General features: G+C 51.4%; 1 protein-coding gene across 4 annotated transcripts in view; it reads right to left on the bottom strand.

Moving 5' to 3' along the window:
- The window catches only part of NRP2 (neuropilin 2), a 90,547-nt gene extending 68,809 nt beyond the window's left edge, over nt 1–21,738 (bottom strand). For all 4 annotated transcript variants that reach the window (XM_086750954.1, XM_086750955.1, XM_086750956.1 and 1 more), the window contains exons 1-2: nt 21,378–21,738; nt 9,577–9,754 (exon numbers count right to left, since the gene is read on the bottom strand). In XM_086750954.1, coding sequence (XP_086607080.1) covers nt 9,577–9,754; nt 21,378–21,450 — 251 coding nt within the window. In that variant the 5' untranslated portion in view covers nt 21,451–21,738. The remainder of the gene's footprint in view (nt 1–9,576; nt 9,755–21,377) is intronic.
- Between the last annotated feature and the right edge of the window lie 6,114 nt (nt 21,739–27,852).

Raw genomic sequence — 27,852 nt, 5'->3', positions numbered from 1 at the left:
TTTAAAAAGGGAAGAGTGAAGAAGCAGAAGCCAGGGAAGAGGCAGGGAGGTGCGAGCCTTGTGACCCTCACCCTCTGGCCTCCCCCCATGCGGCCGTCTGGGCCTGACTTGGCCCAGCCTGGTGAGAGAAGTGAAGAGAGGAGATGCGAAGGGAACCTGAGAGGCATCTGCCTGAGCGGGTTGTGAAGAATTTACTGTGAGAGGAACGGCTGTAGACACCGAGGTCAGTGAAGAAGAAGGGGGAGGACTAAAGCCACTCCTGACAAGATTCCCCTGCAGCCCATGGTAAGGCTGGCTGTCCCCCTGCAGCCCATGGAGGCCGACAGAGGAGCAGAGACCCACCTGCAGCTCGTGGAGGACCCCACGCCGGGGCAGGGGAGGAATGTGAAGAGTTCTTCCCCTGAGGAGGAAGGAGCAGCAGAAAGCAACAAGTGATGAACTGACCACAACCCCCATTCCCTATTCCCTCCATGCAGCTCGGGGCCGGGGGGAGGAGGTAGAAATAACTGAAATTAAGTTAAGCCTGGAAAGAGGAAGGGGTGGGGGGAAGTTGTTTTTGTTCTCTCTCTCTCTCTCATTATCCTGCTTTGTTTTTATTAATAATAATAAATAAATAGTTTTCCCCAAGTCATGTCATGTCTGTTTTACCCATAACGATAACTTGAATGATCTCTTTCTTACCTCAAACCTCAAGCTTTTTGCTATATTATCTCTCCCCCACTCTCTCAGAGGGTGGGGAGAGTGACAGAAAAAAGAGCGTAGCTTGTCCCAAGGGGCCTAAATTCCAACAGGCAGGGTGGGAGGAATAAGCTGCTTGCAGGGGCTGCCTAGTACCCCTGAGGTACCAGCCCTGCCTGGGACAGCAAGTTGGAGAGACAGCAGAGGTGAGGGAATGGGCTGCTGCATGAACCTGGTTGGTACCTTTTCTCCTTAATGAGCTCTGGGACCAGGGGGATGGGAGCATCCCTGTTTTCTTGCACAAATAAGGGTCCTGCTACTGCTTTGTTTAGAAAGATTTTCTTTGAAGCAACCCTTTGTGTCACCCTCTCACTCAGCCACAGTGGTGCATCTGCTTTGTCCTGCCAGCTCAGCCATGGAGTGTTTACAAGCCTCCCTCACCCTTCCAGGCTGTGGTTCAGCTCCATTGACATGGAAGGCAACAGACTCCTCTCTCGGCATCTGATGAATCAATTACTTCCTCTGACACTCTATTACTATAGCCCTTACATCTCCAGATTGCAGATGAAAAGACAGGCTGAGAAGGGGGACAGGGAAGGGGAGAGGTCTCCTGAGGTCTCCTTCAATTGAGTTGTTGGACATCTGAAGAAATCCCCATCTGCCATATTTAAAGACACAGAGAGATGTTTTGCTCCTGAACAGCAGAAAAATCAGAGGGTTTTCACAAAAGAAAACCTAAGAAATCAAATGGGTCAAAAAACTTCAACAAGGTGCAGTAAACATAGATCAATGGTGAGTCAGTTCCCTCTGCTGATAAAGATTCCAGACCCTGTTCCTGCCCATGATTATCAGCCAAACATCAGCATTACCAAAGGTAAACGTGTGAGAGCCAGGCGTTACACCCTCCATTTTCACTGCAAAATAACAATGTAAATGAAACCTCACACCAACACTCGCAAAAGAGGAAGGAAGCTGAGCACGTCTCAAAGTCTCGTGCTGGCGACGGGGGGGGGGGGGGGGGGGGGGGGGGGGGGCGGGTGGTGATCCTACTCCTTGTTGGACATCCGTCAACAACCCCAGCTCTGAGGGTTCCCTGGGGGTTTCTAATACATTGAGCACTTCCCCCATGCAAATACCCTGCACGCAGCAGGGCCGCGGCAGGGACAGGGCTGAGCGCACGGGCTCTCCCACCACCAGCAGCTGAGTACTGCCTGTCTCAGCAAAGGGGGACCTCACCTCAAAAACCAGGGGTGCACTCTTCCTCACACTGACCACAACGTCTTCTATACCTCTGCAAGAAGTGACATTTGGGGCAGCCACAGAGCAGCCACCCTGCCAGTTTCTGTGGCATTTGTAACAGGACTAAGTCTTCGGCACAGGATTTCTGCTGTCAGACCCCAGGCTCTGCTTCTAGCAATTTATTAAACACTAATACCTCCAAGTCTGACCCAGTGCTACTTGAAAACCACTAACATCTTACTGGCTTGTGATTGCTCAGCAACGCTGTACATAGATCCCTAGAATTCCTTGGGATTCAGGCAGGGGGGAAAAACAAACAAACAAACAAACGAACAAAAATCCCCAGGTTGTTCACTCTTTCTAATGATCTACGGATCTACTTGCTAAACCAGCATAAGGAAGGCTTTCTGTGGTGTATTTGAACTGATATATCAAAGACAGTTGCTTAAAACATCCTAGCTGTGATTAGTGGACCATGACTGCTATTAACTTATAAGGAATTCCAGGATCACTAGACTGTGGTTTGCAACATATTATTACATTGCCATTCAATAGTGGTGTGCAGCCGCTTGATTTAAAGAAAACGGAGAACTAGTTTCAGACTGAAAACTAACCTCCCCCAATTCTTTCAAATAAGCTCTGTGCTGAGCTCTGGCCAAAAGCAACCAGAAATTTCTTCTGTTTCCAGTCTGCTCTTTGCAGTCTGTTCTTTTTATTTTGCATTCATATTTAATTGCAGAATTCACATACAACCAGAAAAGGCTGGGAACGAACCTGTCATAATCTGCAGTGCTCTGACCTGCTCCTGTGTGATGCTGCCACGCAGCAGCCTTTGGAGGGGAGGGTGCAATGCGTTGTTGCTATCTAGACTGCGTTTCACAGCTACAGATGCCCAGGTCCTCTCTTCTTTATAGGGTGGAGAATTTAAAGTGATTTGCCAAAGCAGGAACAGTAAATCAATAGTAGGGAGTGGGAAGCACCCAAATCTCACAACTCCCAGCATTGATACTGCTGGCGAGTTTGCCACTCCCCTGTTAGAGCCTGACAATAGGGATGATATCCATTAAAAAGGCTGTGTGTAGCTAAGGCAAACAGTTGCTCATTAAAAGCCTAAACCAGTTCCTATGGAAATCAAGGTGAAACCTCCTGCTGCCTTTACTGGGCTTTGTGTCTGGTCCTTAACAAAAAAAAAAAGGATATTTTTTTTTAAATATCATTCTGGCACTCTCCTTACATTCACTAAACCTTCTAAGTCTTGCATCCAGACAGCAAACTTGTGACACGGAAGAGCAGCGCTAACCCCACTGTGATGCAAAAAAAATGACCAAGACTCATATCCCCACAGACATTTAGACTCCTGAGACCCATCTGTTTGGGATGAGCCTCTGTGAATGGTGTTACCTGGTGTCACCCAGTGAGCCGGATCACTGTTGCAAAGACAGCCAAGGGTCCTGAGCTCTTTGCTGAAGGCACGAGCATCTCAATGCTGTGGTTATCATCAGGCCGTTTCAGTGGGATTGCTCTACCACTGTCCTATGGCATCTGTGCTAAGCAATGTCAGCAAAGATGCAAGGGGCTTAGAGCTCAAGCGTGGCTTACACTGGACACTCACAAAAGGCAGACGTTTCTGGCACTTTTAGCTGGATCCCGAATCCCATTAGTGAGGACTCACCACAGCCAGCCCTGTGCTCGCTCCCTCCCCAGACACTGCGGGGGACCCACAGGTCCTGCTCCCTCCCTCACTGGACAGAGAGGCTGAGTAAGAAGCGAGTACACCACCACCTCTTCCTCCGCGCTAGCAGGAAGGAGGGGGAGAGGTCTCTGTCTCCAATGCTATTGTTCCCCATGTCACCAGCTGGCCCTCAATTTGTCTTCATGCCAACAGGAAACAAGGTGCAAAAGCAGATCTGACTCCTACGCACCGGATATTGGATCCAGTGGGATGTAGGAGACCCCAGGAGAGTGCCTTTGGGGCCATCACCTTCTGCAGAGCCTGGACTTGGCCCGTCCCTCTGGAGAGAGGCTGAGGCACAGGGAAGCACAGCTGCGGAGCAAGTGGAGCTCTCACAGCTCTGTGGATGGGCAGCAGAGAAGAGAGATGTGAACAACCTTGAGCTGTTAACTCATGTGCTGGTCTAACACCATCACAGCTAACCCATTCACTGATGTTTCATTGCAGAAAATGACTTGGACTTGATGGGAATTATGAACCATACAGCGGATGCTAATGGAGTTAAAAAACAGTAGAAGCTCATTTGAAGACAACTTGAGCTGCAGTGTCATGTTACCCAGACTGAATTATTTCCTGTACGTTAGAAATGTTGCTTCTGGCTACCCAGGCCGCAAGTGTATGAGCAAGCAAATGCCTTCCTTAACATCTCATCTTTGACTTCCTCTCTCTACAAAGTTAAAGCTCAACTCCCCCAGTTTTGCAGGAGATGCAGTCACTTCCCCTTGCATCCCAGCAAAGAACCCCCCTGCCCAAGCCCTGGCGTTCCGTAATGCTCCAAATGTATTTCTCTTTTCTAAGCATTTTCCCAATGTCAAGATGAACTGCATTGTTTCTAAAATGTTTACTAATAAGCTAATTATGCATACTTTTCAAAGCATTTACTAATTAGCTGGCCATAATTGATGCCTTGTCTACTCTTAACCTTTGCTGATGGAAGGATGGCTTCTTGCAATATTATGCTCTTGTTTGAAGGAGATGGTCAAGAGAGCAAGGCTGAACACTGCAGCCACCAGCTGCCTGCCCACCTGTGGGCACTGGGGCTGGCTGCAGCTCCCCTCACCACCTGAGCGAGGGACTCAGGCCAGCGTCTCTGCTACTCTCTAGGAAGGATGCAGAGCTGTTTTGTTCCAGTGCCCAGCTTCCTGGAAGCACAGGAGATGGTCATGCTGCCATAAGAGGCCTTCACTGGCTAGCCAAGCCCACGTGCCTCAGCCTTTGTAGTGTGGCCCAGGAACACCAGCATGTTACTTGCCAGCATCCCCTGGCAGGCAGTGCTCTGCAGAACGGGCACTGGGAGTGTGGTGTCTTCCCTTGCCAAACCTTGGTCCCCTCTGCCCTTCAGGCTGGGAGAAGGGGTATCTCTTGCCATGCCTGCCCTGTATCCAGCACACACCAGGGCACTGAACTTGGTTCAACTCTCTTGGCACCACCGTGGCGCTCATGAGATCACAGTGACAACCGCATACATTTCCTCATTATGGTGGCCCCTGTTCCTGTTTCTGGAAACCCCCAGGGCTTGACATGGGATGCCCAAGTCAGGAGTAAGAGCCTGCCTGTGCAGCTCTGTGCTGCCTCCAGTTTGCCAGTTCCCGCCTGTTCTTGGACCCCCATGCCCCTGTCTCCAGAGCCTTTGGCCAGCATTTGGCATATGCCACAAGAGGGGGCTGCGAGACACGGCAGCGGTTCCCCGAATCCTCCCCAGGCAAGGATCCCACCCATCGCAACCCGGCTGTGCCATCTCTCAGAAGGGGCTACAAAAAAACCCCACTGGCACAGTTTGATTGTCAGTTGGGCTTTTAAAAAAAAAAAAAAAAAAAAAAAAAAAAAAAAAAAAAAAAAGAACAACGTTCCTCTGGTGCAGATGTTATGACTCAGCTGAAAGGTCTTCTGCTTGCAGAGGAAGCACGAGCCCATCCGCTGCAGTCTGGACGGAGCATTTCTCTGCCGTGTGTGCACGGCGCCGTCCCGGCACTCAACAGCAGCTCTGCGCAGCCCAATCCTCCAGCAGTCAGAGTGGGGCCGGGGATGGCAGGGTCAGTAGCCAGTCTTAGGAGGGAGCTTTTAGTGGTCCAAAGAGAAGCCCAGCAGCGGGAGGGAGGCACGAATGGAAAAGGTGGTTATAAATGCAGTGATTCACACAGAGCCGAGGTTTCTGACTTGGATTTTCCACGCAAGCAGTGGAGACAGAACAGCAAAATGGCAATTGGGAAGGAGCAGGCAGCTCAGCTATGTGACTGCGTGAGCAGGGGACAGCCACCCCTATTGCGTACCCATTGTAAATGGTTCAGGTCACTCCTGGGATCACAAATAAACCCTGGCATGCCCAAGGCTGCCCAGCTACCGCCATGCCATGCGGGCAGTGGAAACATTTCACCACAGTAGCAGCAGCATGCTCTTTTCCACTGGATGCCACTTCCCTGTTCAGAGAGCATATACCCACAGCCCAGGGCCACAGTGTCAGAGCAACAGCTGCGCTTGCAGCACGGAGAGGAAGAAACAGCGAGGAGACAGGCTATTACAATTATTTCCGAATAGTTTGGCAGGTCTTTTATCAGAGCATTAAACTTCCCTTTTGGCTCTGCCATTACTGCTGTGGCCCCATGCCTGCAGGACAGTGTGAACAACAGCCCGGTACCATACTCCCTATCACGGGGTGCCCACCCTCCCTGCTGTGCTGGTGCACAAGAGCCACAACAGCAGGAGAAGGCCAATTTTATTAACCTGAAGTGCCTTCCCAAAGTAAGGTGCTTCCTTGGAGCATGGATGAAGCACAGAGAAAGAAAGGAATATATTCAGGGGCTTCAATTACACCAAATTTCTCCTTTCATGATGGTGGGTGGTGGGGGTGCAGTTACTTCTTAACGCAGCTGGACATAGCCGAAAAATAAAAGGCCAGATGTGCCTCCAGAAAAACAACAGCAACAATCAACACTGAGCGGCTGCTGCAGGCTGCCACCTCGCCCATCCCTGGCTGATGCTCCCGCCTTCAGACAAGGAGGGCTGGCTGCCGAAGCCGCTCTCCGCAGCCAGCTCTCGCTTTGACATCCGGGCAGCACCAGGTACACAAGCCCTTTCCGGCCAGCTGCCCAGCAAGGGGAAACGACTGACCTTTCTGTGAAGGTCCCCAGGGTATGAGGCACTGTACAAAACACAGGAGGAAACGCCTCCTATCCCAAAGGGAAATCTAAAACAGATACAAGGAAAGCCAGAAAGGACAGAGTAAAACTAAGAGTAAGACCTCTGCAGATATTTTTGTAGGCCTTAGAATGGGTTTTAGGAATGTAAATGTTATGCTTTATGAGGGAGAAACTTTAGCCTAATAAGGCAAAACAAAATGTCGAAGGAAGAAGCAACAGAGGAAGGGGTTATGGTGTTTATTTCTGGCAGCTGGAAGCACAGACCAGCCCCACTCCTGCTCTGAGAGCTGCCAGGTAGCAATACCACAGGGGGAAACCTTGTCTGCCCAGAGACAGAGTGCCATAGCAGGGCTCATCAGCCTGTCACCTTTGTGTGAATGTGCCCTATATTAATGATCAGATGTCAAAAGAAGGGTTCTGCCCTATGACTATGTTTCTTTGGTGCTGAACTCTTGTTCCTGCTAAGGTTCCCACCTGCAGCTGCAATGAGGCCTTTGCTTCTTCATAAAATACCCTCTGACACTCAGATGAGATTTATTACTAGATGGTCACCTAGTAGCACCGCTTAATGCCCAAGCATTGCACAGTGTTAATACTTGTCTCCTTCTGGTAGGTCACTTAAAAAAAAAAAAAAAAAACAAAAAAACCCCCTCCCTCCTATCAATTTCTTTCCAGCAGTGTTTATCACACACTGTTTTAATTTGTTTGGTTATGCTTTCCATCAACCACTGTCCATGAAGTTCTTTCAAACCCACTACTTGGGAGTGCTGGCTCTGGGGAGCAGGCAGCCAAAGTCAGCTTGGCTCCCAGCTCATACCTGTTTTCAGAAGAAGCCAAAGTGCACTGTGAATGAACCCTGTTTCACTTACACACAGGTAGCAGCTGAGGGGAGGCAAATTTCACTTTCAGGAGAGGTTTGATGTTAATACCTGGTTTCTAGAGAGCAATGTTGCCACAGGAGCTGAACTGAATCAGAGACCCTGACAAACCCTCCAGCATTCATGCCCCACATGGGGGACCAAACCCTTCCAACTCAAAGCTTTCTGCTCGAACTAAAGCCTCCCTGCATACCCGTACATGAGAAAGGGAAAGGGCGAGACCACGTAGCAGCCACTTAGAAGATCTGCCACAGTAAAGTAGAAAGCAACAAAGTGACAACATCTCCAGTGCTCAGGCAGCCCCTCCAGCACACACCACCTGCAGCTCAGGACCAGACCCTGCTCTCTCACAGGCAGCAAAACATGGCAAAAGTCATCCAAGCTGCTCAGAGCTAAAACTGACAGCTTTCTACACGTGGAGGAAAACCCAGGTGCCCACTGGGGTTTCTGGCTCTCTGACCAACCTGGCTTTGCTTGCGTGCAACCTTGGAGAGGCAGAAGCTGGAGTCTGTCCTGCCCAGCTCAACCCCTGCCCTGCACATAACACTGTTCTGCCCGATACACATTGCACACTCTGAAGACTGCATAAAGCTTTTAGTACTGTGAATTTGGGGCAACTGCATTAGGTATGAGAAGGCTATCCAATTCAGCCTGTGCAAGCAATAATAAAATCTGATAGCAACCATTCTTCTCATGCGCACTGCTGAGGCCTTGTGCTCATCTATGTCCACGTTAAGCCTTTCTCTACCTTCTCCCCTCTCTAAACACAGGCCTGATCCTGCAAAGTGCTAAACACCTTGCACACACAGTGACTTCAGGGAGAGGTCATGGTGCTCAAAGCCTTATTATCCCAGGCTTTATCTGTAGGGAGTGATGAGATCCCCAGTGACATCAATCAGCACACCTTAATTAGAGTTAGAGAAGTGATACTGATTTACATTAGCTGAGGATCTAGCTCTACACTTCATAACCTTCAGTACATCATCAAATCCATGCTGAATTCTTTGTTCTCCACAGGACTGATTCTACAGCCCCATAAATGCTTCCTCTGTCCCTCTGTCCTTTTTGCAAACAGAGATCCCATCTCCATATATAACCCTCTTTTAATCAACAGGACCAGCATGTCTGGCAAGACTGCTGTGTCAAGCCCGTTTTAGGAGACTCCAAGCTCCTTCACAGCTCAGGCATCCTTGTAGCTGGCTGTGGATTCCAGATTAAACACATAGGTTTATATGTCTGCTGAGACCATGTTATTAACTCAGCCTTTTATGGTGCCCTTTGATGCTGTTAATTATTCTTTACTAGCTGTTAATTGTTTTTCCCCGGACATCCAGTTTCTGAGTCCCTTCTTAGAAGACAAGGGAAAAAAAGCAAACAAAACCAACCCCCTAGGTTATCAAATGCAGAGTGAGCACTGTGGAGAGTCAGATTCAGCCCAAACAGCTCAGATCCCCAGGCCCCCAGGCTCACATGGCCCCAGCCTGGGTCTCCAGCCCTCGAGCTCTCTATGCCATACCTCTGCCTAGTTACACGCCAGGAAATTGCTCCGCTCTCCCAGCACAGTTTAAAAGGACAGTGAGGCCACTTTGACGCTGAGAAAAACAAGCTGTCTTTTAACCAAAGTCAAACTCAGGTTGAAAGCCAGTTAGCTCTTGCTTTCAGGTGCTATCAGGCTGAGTTAAGGACCACCAGTTCAATGCAGAGTAGGCTCATCCTATGTGTTTAAAGCAGCAACTTACAACCACCCAGTCAGTAAAGGCACACTTGCCTCTGAAAGGCCACGAGACGCAGTGCTATGGGGGCTCAGAACAATGTTTGTTTTCACGTGCAAGGAACCATGAGGCCCAAACCGCCAAACAAAAGTGCAAAGAGGAGGTGACTATGTACTAGAGAGGAAGAGGAAGGCTCTTACTTGCAGTCGTGCTTTTCAATTTCAAAGTGAGGGTTGAAGTTGAGGATAATCTTCTGGTTGGATTCAGGGGCGTAGATGACCCACTCACAGTTCTGGTGGGAGGGGTAGTCATTGGGGTATCCTGGGGAGGTGATGTACCCGGCGTCCTTGGAGTTCAGGCGTCCTCCGCATGGCTGAGCTGCGGAGACACAGAAGGGAACAAGGCATTGAAACCGGTTCCGGGCATCAGCTGTGCACAGCCAGTCCCTCCGGGCTGCTGCTAGGGGTGGTCTGATAAAGGCCATTCTCCAGGCTGTTGACATCCGCTTGGTACACTAATATTTCATATTAATCTCTGGGCAAGGGCAATTATTCTACACAACAAACCTATTCCTTCTCCCCTCCACCTCCTGCCACACTTACACACCACATTTCACACAGACCAGAAAAGAGAAATAAATGCTCTTGCCAAGGCAATTACAGAGCCATAAAGTAAGAGACAGATTGATATCAGATCATCTGGAGCCGCCTTGTTTTATCCCTTGTTTTGCCTCCTTTGCAAGCTGCTCTGTGGCAGTCTCCCACAGCTGCCTCAGGAGACACCAAAATTTGGACGCGTACGACCCTTGATATAGCTGCAGGAGTGCAAAAAGCTTTGCTGTTCCCAAGGAAGGAAACCGAGGCACCGCAGGGCTGATGGCGAGCCCAAGCCCACCCGCACAGCCCGTTGCAGAGCTGAGGACAGCATCCGGCACTCCTGGCCACAGCCCCTCAACAGCCTTCCTCCTCTTGCTGTGCTCTCCCTCTCCAACCATGCCTGCCCCCACCACCCTGCCTCCCAAAACCTTTCAGGCTAACCCAGCCGTTGGAATTGCAGACACAGTTATCTCAGCAGTGGTGGTTTTGTGGGGCTAGCCCGCAAATGGCTGGCAACGGCTGTGTGGTGAGTGGAGGAAGCACTCTCAGCTTTGGGTTAGAACAGGCCCTGGAGGGTGATTTCATCTTCAAAAAAACATTTAATCTCATGAACGCTGCAAATCAAATTTATTATTGCATTACTTGCTAGGAGGAAAATCTGCATCACAGGGTCAACTGATAACGCATTACAAATCCCAATGAAGTCCCTTTCTCCACAGGGCCCCTATTGCATGCCTCTTGCTGCCCCCACTCCCCTGCCACTGCCTGTCCCAGCCCCACAGGCTGCCACAGCTGCCCTCGCAAGATGGCATTGCCTTCTCACATCCAGCAAAATGGGCAAAAACCAGCAAAATGGGTAAAACGCAGCAAAACCCTGGGCCCCTCCACAGCAACAGGGGTACAACATGGGATGCAAACCCTCATGGGTTGTCCCCACCATGGGGTGTGGGTGGGCTTTCCCAGGTACCAGATGTGCACACCTTGCAATGGGACCTGAGGCACATCCCATGCCCCTGAGGGAGCCGAAGCCCAGGAGGAACATCACCCTCAGTGCAGGAGGGTAACCACATGTCCCACACCCCATGGGTTCTGTGAGCTGAGGGTCCCTGCGGTGCTCCCCGCTGCCCTGGCTCTGAGGGTTCTCCCTGTCCCTCCCACAGTGGCACTTGCTGCAAAGCCCTAGGACCACCCAGGAGAAGCAAAGCAGCACAGACTCCTGTGGGCTCTGTCCCTCTGCCATGAGGTCAGCCAGGCCCCAGGGTGTCCCCTGCAAGGCTGTCACAAGCCTGACCGCCCAAGGATGTCCCTAGGTGGGGAGTCAGTGCGAGCAGTGGGAGCGAGGCAGGACCCCTTGGCAGCAACACTTCCTGGAAAAAAGCACTTTGAATAAACAACCTGCTGCCAGCACGCTGCCTGCATGCTGCCTGCAGAACTGCCCTGGATGGGAACAAGGGCAACAGGAGGGCCCTTCATGGGGGAGCGAGGCTTCCTTCGCCATGAAAAAGCACTATCTCAGTTCCCTCCTGTTTTTCATGCCCTCTAACACATTCATTCTTCAAAATAACTTTCTTCTCACACACCCAAAGGCATCTCTGCAGCCTTCCCTTTTTTCTTAAAATAATCCTGTAAGTATCCTGAAAAATATGAGGGGAAAAATCGCAACATTGCCATGGAAGAGCTGAGAATACCAAAGAACATCTGGTTTTGTTCCACAGAAGAGCTTGCTCAACACACAAACATTTACAAACCTACGTTCCTGCACAAATCTCTTCTCTCAGAAAGGCATATTTGCCCACACACGTGTCTATGTGGGTTTGGGGGGGAGAGAGAGAGACATTCACGTGGAAGGAAGAAATTCACGAACTTGTTGACATCAATGTACAAATAGACGTGTAATTCACACTTCACTCATGTACACACTTTCACACCTTCTCATAAAAATTCACACCTCGTTTGCACACATGTCCGCCCCCTCCAGCAAAGAGAAATATTCAAGCTGCAGATTATTTTTCTTGGAAAGGGCAAAGTCTCAAAGCAATGAAAATACAGTCAATCCTTCCACGCCTCGTCATCCCCTCCCCGTCTCTCCAGCTTTCACACACATGCTACCCGCTAGGCTGATACCACCAACATCACCCACTACTCAGGAGCTGCTAGCCCCTTACTCGCACCGGATACTATGAATACTCCATGAGCCGCTGCAACTCAACCAGCTGCAGGGGAGCTGCGATGTGAACAGGGGTGTTAGGCTCCAGCTTGCTCCGGCTCTTCCTTAACAAATGAACTCAGGAGCAGAAACCTAGGTTTATCCTGATCTTAAAACTTCTCCCTTGCCCCTGCGAGGCCATCACAGGTCAGTGAGACTGAGCTAAGGAAATCCTTGGGCTTGATGCTGATTTCAGGTCAGCTTGGTGCCAGTGAGGACAGCCTGCTTCACTTCAGGGTCAGCAAGGCTAGAGCCCAGCTCTCCGCAGTTCTGGGCTCTGCAGCAAAACGGGACAAGCAGGCAAAACCACCGAGCGGACAGCAGCACCAGCCACATCCCTCAGGTGTTCAGATATCACTAGGAAAATTTCACCTTCTGCAGCAGGGAAAGCCTTCCACATGCAGGAAAGCTTATCTGTGTCTCTCAGAGGAACAGATTTTGTCCTCTCATTCACCCCTCCCCAAGAAGGTCCAGAGAAATGAAGGAGGCTACTTGAGTAGAGTGCTGCCTTGTCCATGCACAGCATCAGGCCATGTGGTGGGTAATAGCATACCATGGAAACTGGGGCTTCTTGGAGTTATCTGAAGAAGCAGAATAACTTTAATATCTTTGTAAGTGTTCTGTGGGGCATATCCTCTTCTGATTCACTGGTGTCTAGCAGATAAACAGCTGCAACAACAACAACAAAAAAATCTATCACTGTGCCCACTGATGAGTTTGCCTCAGCAGACATGCCAACCACTGGCTTTCTGTATAAAATCATGTCTGTTTTGTACACAGTAGAGGGTTAAGCTTCTACACAAACGTGTCCTTTCAAACTGATGCATTTAATCTATGCAAAAGTTAAGGAAAAAAAAAAAAGAAAAAAAAAAGAAAAAAAGGTGAGTGGCATGGCTACTGCCCAGGCTGTATGCTTTGGAAGCAAGACGTGCTCCACAGCTAATGGGCTCTGGCAGCTTTTGCCAGCCCTGAATTCACTTAATAAAATTAAAATTAAATTCTGAAGTATAAGCCAAGTCTGCCAGGTGCGTGGGACATCCCGTTGCTCAGTAAGCAAAAGCAGATTGAAAAGAAGATTGAAAGCAAACTGCTGGGGCCCCTGCCAGCCTGCATGGTGGACGGGCCAGTGGAGCGCCGTGCCAATGGCGAGGGCACGGGAGAGCAGCCGGGCTCCTCAGCAGAGGCTATGGAGGTTGGTGCTCCCTGGCAATGCCAGAGGAGGCTGTGTTCAGGATCACAAATCCCCAGATGCCCTCCTTCATTAAGGCTCACCACATGAATCACATTATCCCAGCAGCCTTGCAGGACCACCCCAACAAGGGAACTATACCAGAGGACAACAACCAAGCCATGGGGACGGGAAAGGAAGACCTGGAAAGTTCACGAGGGCAGACTCCTGTAAACGTCGCATCATATGGCGGGCAACTCCAGAGTTTCCCACAGAGATGGGTATCAGCAGCTGAGCTCCTCACCCTTGGTGAGGGGCTGACCCTTCTTTCCTTGCCCTGACCTGCTGGAGACATCCAGGCTGATGAAGTCTCCCTCTGCCTCCTCCAGACTGTAATGAGCAATCATCACTCAGAGGAGGCAAAAATAACAGCCAGACCCTGGGGAACCTGCACCCACACTTGGGGTTTTCAGCTCTGTAGCTCATCAGCACATGCTGAAACCTCAGGCCGGGAGCAGAGCGTTCTCCTACTTGAATTTCCTGCCGATTAAATCCCTCTGGATTTCCCTCACCCCAGGAGAGCAGGGCTCACTGTTATTGTTGGACCTTCAACACAGAAACTAAAGCCAACTCTGCCTGTAACAAAAATAATCATCACCAGAGAGGCCTGTTTCACAACAAACACATACTACAGCCTCTGAGAGCTTGTAGTGTCCAGCAGAAAACTATCACGTGTTCTGATCTGCTGGGTTCAGTTTACTTTGGGGATGTAATTTAGGGCTGTGCACTAAATTTAAGACGTTCTTAAATTGAGGCCTTGGAGGTAAGCAGCAGCATTGGTCTGTGCTGCTTGGGAACAGCAGCCTTTGAGGGTGGCAAAGGAGCAAGAGGGAGATATCCCGGGAGTCCCATGGCAAAGGGATGCATCGCCTGGCCTCGTCACTTAGTTCTCTTCCTCGCATGAGGCCCTCACAGCCCAGCCCCACACTCCCATCCAGTCACCGCAGAAGATTTCTACATCCTGGAAATCAGCGCTGGGCAGAGGAGACTTGCCCTGCCAGCCCTCCAACAGCACAGCAAAATATGGGTCCTGGCACACACGACCTACTGCTCTCAGAGCTTGGCACGAGCCCTTGTGCAGCAAACCCTGCGTTTCAGTCCTGTTAGAGTCAAACAGCTCTTCAAGAAGCAAAGTTTTTCAAGGTCCATGTGCGTCCAAGCACTTTGCCAAACCCTGGCATGGAGGGGAGAAACAGCTAATTCATTACTGTTAACGTTCATCCTGCCTCATTCCCCAGGCCCTGGGGGAGAGCCTGGGAATGGCTAACGTGGCAGGGGCTCTCACCCCAAACCGTATGGCACAACTTTTGCATCAGGCAGGAACACAAATGTGAACTCCGGGATTTAAATGATACAGCTTAGCCATTGGCCAAGGAGGGAGACATAGTGCAGAGGAAGCTAATAAGATTAGATATTTTATCCCCAGTAGCACAGATCATTTTAGCAGAAGCATGTTTGCTTTGGATTGCAAGATAAAGCTTCAAAGGCTTCCTGAACAAATTAACAGACAAACACACCCAAACAACACAAAGCACTTACACGCATGGTTCATCCCTGAGCGGTACTCACATCCACGTCTTGGGATTTCACACAACCAGGGAAAGTCCCCTGAACATTTCATCGAGAGCCTTTACCAGTTTAACTAAAATTCCACTTAAAAGTAGAGGCACAGCAAAGCAGAATTTAAAGACTGCTTTTGTGATCTGAGCTAGGATTTTGTTTGATTCAAAGTGTCTCAAGCCTGTCACGAGACAGGCTCATAAAAACACTGTCTGGCCTTACGCAAGAAAGGAACGCGCCAATCCATCAGCTGAGGAATGCAGCCGTTTGACCACTTCCTAAAGCAACTGGGGAGGGATGCAATATATTCACTTTATAGCGCTGGACAGCAGTGAGAGGGAAACGCCGGAAAGCTCAGCAAATGGAACATTTTAACTGTGAGCCTTTGCAAAAAGAGACCATTTAAAATTATTTTTAAATAAGAAGGGAGTGTTAGAGGGAGGAAGAGAGAGGAGATTTTGAGATTTCTCACATCTGCACTTTCTTTGCCATGTTAATCCACCAAAGAACTGAGTGAAAACCTGAAATAGCCACCTACTCAAGCTTCACCATGGAAAATGAGAGCCCCCCCCACGCCCCCCCACCCTGCAACCTTGTCTCTTCAGTGAGATTTCATATCCTGGTTTTTACGTGGTGCCACCTCTGCTAACTTTGTTATTTGTTATCATATATCACAGCCAAATACAATTCCAATAGGGCAACCGGCTTAATAGTGCTAGTCTTTATACAGATATGTGTGCACACCATTCTCCCAGCTTGCCTGCAAATGTAATCGGTGCGTCTGGAATTACAGCTCCTGGCTACTCCGGTAATCATTCGAGAAAGCGCGTGAGTGCATGTGCAAAGAAGGGGATAATTGCATATTGAACTCACAGGAATCACGCCTGTTTCTCCTGCCTCTGTGTTAAGGCTCTCAAGGGTTTGAAGTCTCGTGGAAACACACTGCCATCTCCCAGGAATAGGTGGCAGCTTCAGGAGACCTTCAAGCTGCAGATTGGCCAGTTTCTGAGGAAACCTTGCCGGTACCACAGGCAGGGAAACAGAGACTCTGCTCAGAGCAGAGGCAGAAATAAAGCAGAGGCTTCCTGCATGGCAGCCTGCCACCCTACCTATAGACTATACTAGGAAATAATACAAGGATGAAACAACTTGCTGAGCCACCCCTGTGAATGCCATCAATAACAGGCTGGTTTGAGGGCCACAGAAAAAAAATGAGAGACATTTCTAATTTCACACATTAAAGAAAGAGCCATGGATTCACCTAGGATTCCTCTCTAAAGAGCTTCAGGCTTGATGAAAGGTGTTCAATGCCTCTGAAATACTAATTAGTATTGTTATTACGACAATTCCAAGAACAAAAAAAAGCCTGTCTCATCTCTCATCTCCCCCTGCGCCCTCCCAGCTCCCTCACACCTTTCGAGTCCATCTGTCAGGGTCCATTCTTCACAAAAACTGAATCCTGGCTTTTCCCACCGGGCAATGGCAGTTTATTCCTGCTTCTTCCCAAAGTGGCCAGCAGAGCCTCTCTGAATCCTGCACCACTCTTGGCTCAGTCCTCCCTCCCAAGTGCTGCAGAGCAAAACCCAGTGCCTTGGCAGCAGGCAGCCCCATGGATGGGATGGGATGGGATGGGATGGGATGGGATGGGATGGGATGGGATGGGATGCAGGCCCCCCGGAGCCAGCTGCGGAGAGGCCCCTCCACAGCTCCCTCTGTACACTCTGCCGAGCAGCAGCCGCTTCAGCCTTTACGATGGCTTGCTCAAATCCAGCTACTGCTGAGCCTCACTACTAGTGCTGAAGTTATTACACATTCTGGCGAGTGTCTTAAACACATTGTTTCCTGCTGAGCACATATTCAGCAGTCAAATAGAAAGAGAGGAAAGCAAGTAAGCCTTAGGGTGTGCACGAGAGAGAAAGTTGCTGAGGGGCTCTGGGTGCACGAGGGAGAGCATGGGGAAGAGAAAGATGCAGGAGTGCATGTACGGCAGGCAGCAAGGTGGGGGGCTCTGTGTGTAAGAGAAAAGGTAGAGATTTGTGTGCTTGTGAAGAGAGAGGAGGAACCAGGGAGACAGTAAGCGTGTGTGTATGTGTCTACATGCACAAGGGGTTGTGGTTTTTCTCCCTCCTTTCCCCTCAGGCATCCCCTAAAAAAAAAAAAAAAAAAACAAAAACAGGTCCCAAAAAGCCTTTCAACAAAATGTAAGCAGAGTGAAAGGACAGTGTCCTTTTGGCTTCACCATCTTCTGAGGAGGGACACAGAGAATGGCAGGAGTTCAAGCCCCACACAGACAGCACTTAACAGCTGGGGTGACCCACCGGAACAGCTGGGGCAGATGTCTTGCCTTTGTCTCAAATGCATGGGGAGAAAAATCAGGGTAGGTTTCAAAGACCTGGCTCCCAGCACTTCATCTCTGGAGCCCATTTTCTTTGACTCATCAAGTATGAAGAGAGGGTGAGAAGCATTCAGACAGAAAGTCTCTGCAGCCATCCGTCCCTGCAAGTAATACTTTGCGCTATTCTGCATGCCAACGCGCTGCTTGTACCCCTTTCCCCAAACCGGGAAAAGGCTGCCTCACCAAGGCTGCAGTCGGGGCCCTGGCCCCTCAGCACTATCCTAGCTGTCCTCCTTCATGCGATCCATGGGCGCTGCTTGCATGTAGAAAGGGTTACAGATCTGAGTTGTGATTTGGAGTGTTTGGCCTTGTGCCTGCCGACCTCGTGCTGACAAACCTCTCCTCCGTGTCTGTGCTTGTGTCTTTTCACTGCGCAGGCATCAAGCCTGGCTGAGGATTCGGCCTTCTGAGATTGCAATTTGGCTCAGGCAGGGAGAAGGCTGACCCTTTGATTCTGAGTATGATTAAAACCATGCTACTGTAGCACTAAGCCGTGCGCAACACTGCTAGCAACAGCCCTGATTTATGTTGTTGCTAGTATTGCGGTTTCCACCAGGGTGTAGACAGGGATTTCGAAAATAGCCCAGCTACCTCTTTGTCTGTGTGTGTATTATAATTAGAAATGTGTCAAAGGGCTGTTACAGAGTGAGGGTAGAGCTGGAAATGTTCACACCCTACATCTGCCCCCACCTCCATGCTGACACCATCAGCCCCAGCTTGGGTGTGTACAGGCACATCAGCTCTCCACACTTCCTGGATTAGACAACTGTACTCCCGAGTCCCCATGGGGACGTAGTGGCAGTGACTTCACCGCACAATGGAGAGCAAGTTTAGCAGCTTCCAGTTTGCTCTCAGGCTGCTGCAATCTGCCCCCACCATTGTGGTGAAATGCCGACTTTTTCTATTTCGATTTCAGATAGGATCACGGGTCTGAGATAGAGAAGATTTATTTTCCTAGCACAGCTGGTCTGTCAGAGGTCATATAATTTGGCAGCAATCCCAGTGCTTAAAAATTAATTTTTCCTTATTAATACAACTGGGGGTCCCACAGGATAGGATCCCAGCCTTATCTGAACCTGACAGCTTCCTAAACCCCATGAAGGATGCTTTCTCCTTTCAGGCTATTTGTGATACAAGGCCACCATGTCCTGGAGCCCAGTGACACCAGAGGTTTCTGCTAGGAAACCAATCCACCCGCCTGCCCAGAGCGGCGCACTGTTGGGACTGGGAGCGTTGCCTTCTCTGGCCCAGCAAAGCGGGTCACTTTCTCATTTTAACCTTCTAAGCCATACACGAGCACCAGACACAGAGTAAATACTGGGAAGGTGGCTGGTGGGGAGAAGGAGCAGGGCAGGGAGATAGGAAGCGCCTCTGTAGAAGCCCCCTGGGACCAATACGCCTGCCTGTCACTCCAGACATCACACACTGTGATTTTTCAGTGGCGGGAAAGTTAGGAAAACAAAATGCAGCGTCCTAACCTGGGTCCGAGCTCCCCACTGAGCTTGTATCAGTCGTTTTCAGTGATGCTCCTGACAACGGTCTGATTCCTAAGCTAAAAAAAGCTTTTGTTCCCAGTAAGAGCCGAGTTAACAGCATAACGGGCAACTAACGGGCAACAGGCGTTATTACACTCAGCGCTTGCCTGGGTGTGTGTGTGCTTGTTTGTACGTGTGCAGCCGTGTGCCTCCTCGGCAGCAATTTGTTTTGGTCCCCCTCCCCACCTTGGTACATCTCCTAAGTCATTACTAAAAATACCAGCAAACTATTTAGAAGGCTTCAAGAGTGAGCTTTGCTCGGAGCTGCATAAACATTGTCTGAACAGCTCAGTACTTGGGTCACTCAAATGTGTTACTTTCTAACTTGATTGCTTTTTACTGGAAGATGAAAAACACACAGTCACCCAGCCTTCAGATTTATCTTCCAGGGTCTCCCACCCACTCCCCTGGACGGTTATCTCAGGGTTTGCTTGGCTACATACAAATTGGCAGCTGCACTGTTTATCTCTTACTCTAGAAATATTGCACGAGGGTTTTTTTTTCCATGTGGATTATCATATTATTGTCTATTAAAAACATCTACCCTCTCTACTAACCTCCCTTAGGGAACCTTAAAAGGGACCTTCATAATGGGGGAAGGCTTTCAGATATGCCAGGCTGAAACATAAATCCATCTACCTCTGGTGTGTTTTTCTTACCAGGCTGGCTAATTTACTGGGGCTGGACACTGCCTGATGGAGGTTCACGTCCCGTTACCCCATACCTTTGCTCGTCAGGCTAGCAATAAAGTCATTTGACCGGGTTTGCAGCACCACAACAACGTCTCGGCAAACAGCCGCGGGTGTCAGCCGCAGGGAGACAACTTCCTTGCTGGCTCCAACACCATGTGATGCTCTGCTGCGCCGGGAAAACCCCGCGTTCAAATAAACAGCTCCTACAGCGGCTGAACGGCCTCGGAGACACGGCTGACTCATAAACCCCTTCCCAGCCAGAAGCCGTGATCCCGAGCCCACTCGGGGGCCAAAGGAGGCGCACACGCAGACGTGGGCAGGCGGTGGGGCTCAGCAGCGCCAGGGATGCAGCCAGGCTGGCCGGAGCCCCTTGGGAGCAGCCTCGGGTTACAGCCCGACCCGCCTCAGCACGATTCCCGCCCCAGGAGACCAGGCACCATTCGAAAAGGCTGCTGCACTCAGCAGGGGCCTCTCAGGACTTTGCCCTTTCTCTTCACCCCATCGAGTGCCTATTCATTTGTTTTCTTATTTGAACAAAAGATGGGATCTTCCTCTTTCCTTTACAACCGTAAGGAAGGAGGCGATGCCAACCGGCATCTGAATGGACGCGGAGCGCGTGTGCCGGGAACGTCTGTGCTTCCCTGCTGCCAAAGAGAGGGACTTTCTCCTGTAGCAGAGCCTCTCCCGGTTCCCTTTCCAAGGGCGAGCTGGTGGCCGGGCCGGGCAGCGGGGCCGGGGGCAAGGCAGGGACGGACGGACCGACCCCCCCGCGCCTTGCAGTCCGGCTCAGCGCCCCGCGTCCCCGCGAGCTGCCTGGGGCGCGTCCCGAGGCCCCGGCGATCGGGAAGGTAAACCCGCAGCCCAGCAGCCGCTGGCTCGGCACCCCCGTCCTGGCAGGCAGCCCCCGGGCCGCTGACCACAGAAGGAGCCCCGAGGGAACGGAGGACGGCTGGGCGAGGCACGTCCCTTCCTCCAGTGGCTGCTCCGGGGGGGACCCTGCTGCCCCCATCAGCCAGACCCTAAAGCCAGTGCCCGGGGAAGCTCGGGACCCAGCCACAGTCCGCCCTTGCCCCTCTCCTGTCCCCGAGCGCCGAAGCAGCGCAAGCTCGGGGGCTTCATCGCAGCGCCTGCTGACAGCTCAGCCTGGCTCTTCAGCGAAGACAAGAAAAACCACACTCGCGTCCCAAAACCTGACGCCAACCCGCCAGGTCCCGGGACACCCCGGCGCTTGCACAGTAAGCGCGGATCCCGCAGCGGGCTGGCGGGGAGCGCCTACGACCGGGGGTGCCGCCGCCGCGCCTCGCCTGCTCCCAGTGCCGCCCTGCGCGGCTCCCGGCCCCGCGATTTTAATTTCCCACCTAAAGTTTCCCAAGGTTGCAACCGGGCATGGGGCCGCGGGCATCCGGATGCGGCTGCCCGGTATGCGGCCGGTCCCTACCGCCCCCCCTTACAAAAACCAGCACGCAACTTTCCGATGCGACTCCAATCCCCTCGCCCCTCCAACGCCGGGCGACGGGAGCTCCGCGGCTCTACCCACTGCGCGCCTTGCCGCGGGGGCTGCGCCATCCCGGCCCCGCCACACGCACGACCCCCACCCCACAACCCGCACCGCGAAAGCTGCGCGGCGCCGCCGACCCCTCAGTTATTCCCCACGCGACGCCCGAGGCCGGGCAGAACCTCTGTGCCTGCGCCCCGGACCGCGCACGGGCACCCGAAAGTTGGGCGGGCGGGGAGCGCTCCCTGGCCCACGAGTGGCCGGGGGCATCCCCCGCCCCGGGGGGCGCCTTACCTGTCTCCGCCGCGCTTCCGGAGCCGGGCAAGCACAGCCCTAGAAATCCCCACGCGAGGAGAAACGTATCCATCCTTCGGAAGCGATTAAAAGACAAACAGCCCAACGCCCGAGGCTGCGGGGCCGGGCTTCGCCTCCCTGCCCCGGGCGCGCCGCGCCCGGCGTGGGCGCCCCACTCGCGAGCGGCTCCGGCGGGGCTCAGCGCGGGGGTGGGGGGGGGGGGGAGGGCAGAGGAGGCGGCGGCCTCCCCCGGGCCGGGCGTGCGGGGCGGGTGGTGCCGACGGACCCGCTCTCTTCCCTAGGGCGACCCACGGGGCCGGCGCCTCGGCATCCCCCGGGGCGCGGCAGCGGCGGGGGTGCGGGGCGGTGCGGGCTGGGGCGCCGTTTGCACCTCCTCTCCCTCCCCGCCGGCGCCTCGCAGCCTTTTCAGGCAGGGCGGCATGTGGCTGTCAGCGCGCGCCGGCGGCACCGCCCCCCGCGCCCCACCGCCCGCCCGCGCACCGCCCCCTCGGGCCGGCCGCGCCCGCGCACCGCCCCGCGCGCCGCCCCGCCCGCGCCGAAACGCGGAGGCTCCCGCAGCGCCGGGGCGGGAGGCGGGAGCGGGGCCGCGCGGTGCGCGGGGCCGAGCGCATCCCCGGCTGCACCGCCGTGCCCGGCCGGCCCCTTCCCCGGGCGCTGGCAGCCTCGCAGCGCAGGCGGGGATTAAAAAAAAAAAAGTAAAAAAACCAACCCCGAACAACCAAACCGGGCTGAAATAATTGCGAAAGAGCAGGGCTGCGCGAAAGGGAGACACCCAGAAATTGTCAGATGGGGGAGCATCAGGACAAGGATTGTCCCTGCTCGTGGGCTCCCGCCGCTGCCTCGGCCCGAGCCGCGCGCCGGAGCGGGGAGCACGCACGCTCCCGCGCTTCTGACACCCGGGCTGCGGCGTGAGGGCTGCGGGGCACAAACGCAAAACCTCTCCACCGTCGGCCTCCATCCTCCCAACCAGTTTTCTCCAGTTTCTCACGATGCTCTTGTGAGAAACAATCGCCCACCATGAAAAATTTACAGAGGACGAAGTCACCGAAGCAAAGGATCTTTTATTTGCGAGTCAGCCGAGTCGGGTGCTTCTAACGAGAGAGGCACACCTCTTAGTTCAGAGTTACAATATTTATATCCTTCCCCTCATCACCCGATCTGTCTGTCTCCTTTTTTTTTTTTTTTTTTTTTTTGGTGGAACTCACCATCTACTTGACCACATCCACGTTTCAACGGCATTTACGTAATTTCTAGTAAACGAAACCCCTCGGTTATCTACGTGGCTCGGGCTAAGGTTATAAAATGGAAGTGTGATATGGCTTAAGCAAAACCTTAGGCCCTTTTCTCACACTCTGTACAAACATGAGCCAAGAGCAGCCCTCCCATCGTCACCTTAAGAGCGCTCAGGAAGTTTGTTTGCCTTTGCCCTGGAGAAGGCGAGGAGCCCCTGCCTGGGTCGGAACCGCCGGGACCTTCAGTTTGTACACTGCTTAAATTCACAGACCGCAACAGGCTTAAAAGCCAGTACCTGGCAAACCGGGGCTAACTCACACCTCCATCCAGTTTGAGAGGAGGAATTTCAAAGCACACAAGTGAAATGAGCCCTAAACCTCCACACCAAAATGCTACTTAAAAGCATTTATGTTGTTATCAGTCCCTAGATTATAGATTCCAACTTCCAAATTTACAGCAGACAAAGGGATTAAAACTACTTTACCTCAGTTCTTTTAAGTTGGTAATTAGTGAAAGAGATACTGGCATGTGGCAGAAGTGAGATACATCATTGTGTGGGTGAGAGGGAAAGTACAAACGTTTCACTGGTACTCGTTTAGGGTGATGAGACTAATTATTTTGTACTCTGCTGTCTATCAGTTACGGGTAGCATCACCAACTCACGTCAATGATATCACGATGCCAACCTGTTTGAGCGCATTCACACAACACGAACACACTGAGCTCCTCTGAGGCCAGTGGAAGTTCATTGACAGCAACAGATTTGGCCTGACAGATAGATCTGATATTTCAGCCTGCTACCCTGAGGGCATGCCTCTTCCTCCTGTGTGTTTCAACACCTGATTTTGCATCTTCTGTGGCTTGAATGTGCTCCAACACCTGTTGAAGTCAATGCAAAGCCAGTGGCAACTGAGTCTATTGCCTTATTTATTGTATTTTGATGTGTAATTATGCAACTACTATTTACTACTTGCTTATAGTTAAGACTACTATGAAGCTAGCAAAGTGTGATTTTTTGGTGTGTGTATAAATAGCCCTTGCAAACCATAACACAGATACTGGAGTGTAATATCAACCCACAGCATGAATCATTCCTCTCTTGAGATGTGCACGGAAAAGGAAGAGGTTACCAAGCCCTAGTCACAGACACACCATACAGCACACGGGCAATTGTCCTCCCGTTATATTCAGTCAGAGTTTCCCCTGGTTGCAGTCAATAGAAGAGTGCAAACGTGACCTTGAACTGGTATCAGCTATGATCTGCTACTGAGTGAAGAGAAGATAACCGTAGGAAAGAAAATTGTGATTGGAAATGAAGTTACCTGCTGCTCTGCAGAGGTTTCTCTCAGGTCCTTTTCAATAGCTCTCCACAAATCCAGCCATGAGTGTAGTATCAGATCTCAAGTCTCCTCTCCACAACATGCCACTGTCAGGAAAGGAAAGGCACAACTAAAACACAGGCAGCACTACTGCAGTTTTCTACCACGGCAGGTGTTCAGGCCAGGATGACACCCAACTGGTGACACCTGCTAGTCCAGCTCAGATACGAAAGAGTCAAAAATACTTATTTTGGGAGCATGTAAGACTCAGATCCTTTATTGAGTTTGAAGGAACTGAACACAAGGTGAAGCTATGCACCTTGAACTCACCTCTGCCTGTTTCCAGGGGCAGCTGCTGCTGCTGAGGCCGTTGCTCCTTGCCCCAAGCAAGGCTGAACCTCATCAGTTTTCGATGCTGGAGGAGTCTTGCTTCTGCCAAAGGGCTCAGCTCTCCATTCATTCCTCCTGTGGGTATTTAAAACCCACGAGTAAGCACTTGCCAAACCCATTGGGAACTGCAGCGTTTTTCCGTATCTGTATGTCAGAAACATCCACAGAACCTCACTGAAAATGAGACAATATGTAATATTTAATGTACCATCTGCATTAAATTTGGTTGAAGGAATTTTGCAGCCCAAGTGTTAGTCAGAGCTGCAATGAAGTGAAATTTTCCCCATCTCTTTCCTTCCCTCCAGCAGAAAGCCTTCGCCTCCTCAAACTCTGCCTCGTTCCCTGCTGCCGACCCAAGGGCCCCCATACCTGGGGTTCTCCCTGGCACTCTTCAGCTCTGCTCTTCTCTTCCCTCTAATTGCAGCTCTTTTTCAACATTGACCATACAGCTTAATTTATCTTCAATCACAGCTTCCTCTTTCTACATGAGTCCTTCTCACCCCCTGAACTGATCATCAGGAGGTGTCTGCAAAGCTGGAAACCCCCCAGCTTTTCCTTAGAGCGTTTCTCAATCCTGATTTAAAAGAAAATAAAATTGAAACGAAGGCATCATGTATTCCTGTAACCTTCTTTGGGCTCCAGAGTAGCTGGACAAACAGGGTCTTTCCCCCAGTTTTATGTCAAAACATACTGTTTCCAATGCAGAACTTGACAGCCTTCCAGAGAAAACAACATGTCAGGGCTGAAACAGAGTTAGGAATGAGAGTGGGGAAAAATGATACCCAGCCTAGATAAAACAATAAGTACTGTCAGTCAGCAGGAGAGCAAGGACTCAAACATTTTTGGCAGGAGTGTGAGTGCACATGGGGGCAGACGGCGTGGGTTGTCTCCTTGATTCCTTGCGGGAGTGCAGACTTCTCGCTGCAGATTTCCTCCTCCAGACAGTGCTCTGAGATCCTCAGCTAAAAAGGTCTAAGTGCATCATATAAAATGTTTTTATTACTCTATCAGGTGCATGATTATGAGATCTCATTTTATAGCCACAAATAGCCAATAATTACCTTAGCATCCCATTAGCCCTAGTCTTCAGCCAGACTATTTGCTCGGGAATTTGTCTGTATTCAAAAAACAGGCCAATACCCCAACTTGGAGAAAGCAGTTTGGCATGTTGCATTCAAGTCCATAAACTTCCAGTGTAGAGGTGGCTTAATTAGCAAGCTGCCCAGTTAATTTTTCATGGGGAGTACCATGGCTGCTAATCTGCGGTTGAAAGCAGCAGCTGCCGGCTGAGCCCAGAGGTTGCCCCTTTGGCTCTGCGGGTGCTGCAGCTCACCCCATTACTGCCCACCCACCCCACCCCATTACTGCTTGCCTCCTCCTAACACATCCCCCCCCGCCCCTGTTTTTCCAGCTGCCAGTCCGACTGCAGGGCGGCAGGGAGCTGCCTTCTCTCCCTGCCTCACTTGCTCGCAGATATTTTGTACAGCAGGAGCATTGCTGGCGTGCAGAGGTTACTCAAGTGTTCACACTACTGGGCTGCAGTGTGGCCTGAAGCTCAGGTGGCCATGGTGGGCGCTGGGCCAGTATGGGCCTGCCGTGGTGCAAGGAGCTGGCAAAGGGCTACGGGGAGAGCCAGGGAGCAACACCACTGCTGGGGAAGCAAGGGGAGTACTGAGGCAGCCTGGAAAGGAGAAATGAGAAGAAGGGAGGAAAAAACCTGAGGAAAAAGGAGAGAAGAGCAGAGAAGGGAGGTGGTGAAAGAAACAAAGAGACAGAACAAGGGGATGGGGGAAAATGAACAAACTGCAGAAAACAGGGAAGAGAGGAAGCAAACTAATGGAGTTAAAAATCCATCATCAGATTAGCAGAGAGAGGGAGCGTGATTCCTTGTGGCTTGGGAGGTGCTCAGCGGTGGGAGCGGCATAGGCGTGCTGCTGGGGGCCTGCTCCGAACAGCAGCCGCTGCAGGGAGGTCAGCGGAGCTGACTGGGGGAGGAAAGCCCCTGCATCTTCAGAGTTAATAAAAAAAAGCTTTCAGACTTCAGCAGGCTGACTAAATTAGGCTGAATACAAAGGTGCTGTATTATTTCTCAATACAGCAGCAGTATGAAAGGAGGCAACGGGCTTCTTTTGAAGCAGCTGCTGTGTAATCCAGGGCTTTCAGGTGTACTTCAGCCAAATGCTCTCCTGGTTTCAGCAGGTTAACTTCATTAAAGGCTCCATCTACCGCTTTAATGTTCACTGAAATCCCACTGGGTGGGTACATTAGGCAGAAATAACCCCCACAAGATGATTGCATGCTGTTGTTTGGCACAGTGAATGGACCTGGAAGGGGAAATGGAGGAGGGGAGTGGGTCACACAGTGACCCAGGCTGGAGAGGACAAACCCTGAACCACTGTAACACACCGATGGGCCTGGCCCTTTGCTAACGGCAGCAGAAGCCACTGCAGCAAAACCCCAAGCCATCCCTGCTGACCCCATCTCCACAAATAACCTGCTTGGTTCCTGCTTTGCTTTGGTATCCTCCTCCCTGCAGCCACTGGTGCTGGCCCCCAGCTTGCAAGGAAGGTGCTGATCCCTCACGGCTTCGCCTCACCTGCAAAGAGGAGACCATGGAGCTGTAAAGGCTGTCTGTCCCTCCACCAGACCCTGGCAATTCTGTTGGCTGTGCAACTGAGGGCTTTGAACTGGGCTTGAGTTTCTTGCCCCACTGTAACAGTAGGGTGCAGTTAAGATTCTTGAAAAATCAAATAACCTCTTGCTAATGTGAGGTGACCCAAGCTACCTGCCAAAAGCACCCAAAATGGCCCACTGACTGTGGTCTCTGCAGGTCCTCACCCACAGAGGTACCTGCCTCTGTGGTAGGTACAGATCCCTACCCAGCATCTGGTCAGCTTCACGCTGGAGAAGCTCCAGTTGGACCACACTCCAGGTAGGGTCAACAGCAAATTTTCCACAGACTGAATTAGAAGGGCACATTTGTGGACCCCTACCCAGTTACAGTCACAAACCAAGGGCCTCATTTAAAGTCTGCTGAAGCTGGTGGGAGATCATCCATCAATGTCACTGACGTCTGGATGTGACCCAAGTGGCTGAGCCCTGCAAAGCCAGCATGACGTCTTTAACTGTAAGTGCTGCCATTGACTTCCGCTGGGCTGGCTTCCACGGTGTAAGTGTCATGCTCTGTAGTAAGTACTTACAGGCTTTGTGCTCAGTGTTATAAAGGGCCATGCCACCAATCTTATTAAAACACCTCCTTAAAAATACACAAATTCTTTAACGAACAAGTTATTTAGACCCCCCCCTTGCCTGAAACTCCGCAAAAAAATTCTTAGGCCAGAAGCGATTTCTTTTTCCTTATGAACAAAATACCATTACCATGCTTTGGCTCTTGTCTTGATAGATCCTGGCAAAAAAAATGTGTCTGTATATTTTAAGGGGCTTTCTCCTTTGCTTATCATGCTTTAGTTTTTGACCTCTCCTCTCCTCCTGTGCCCAGGCGCATTCCGGCG

Source organism: Chlamydotis macqueenii, chromosome 6, assembly GCF_036417535.1.
Source record: "Chlamydotis macqueenii isolate bChlMac1 chromosome 6, bChlMac1.mat, whole genome shotgun sequence".
NCBI lineage: Eukaryota > Metazoa > Chordata > Aves > Otidiformes > Otididae > Chlamydotis > Chlamydotis macqueenii.
The sequence above is the reverse complement of the archived record's forward strand: the minus strand, read 5'-3'. Positions and strand labels throughout refer to the sequence as shown.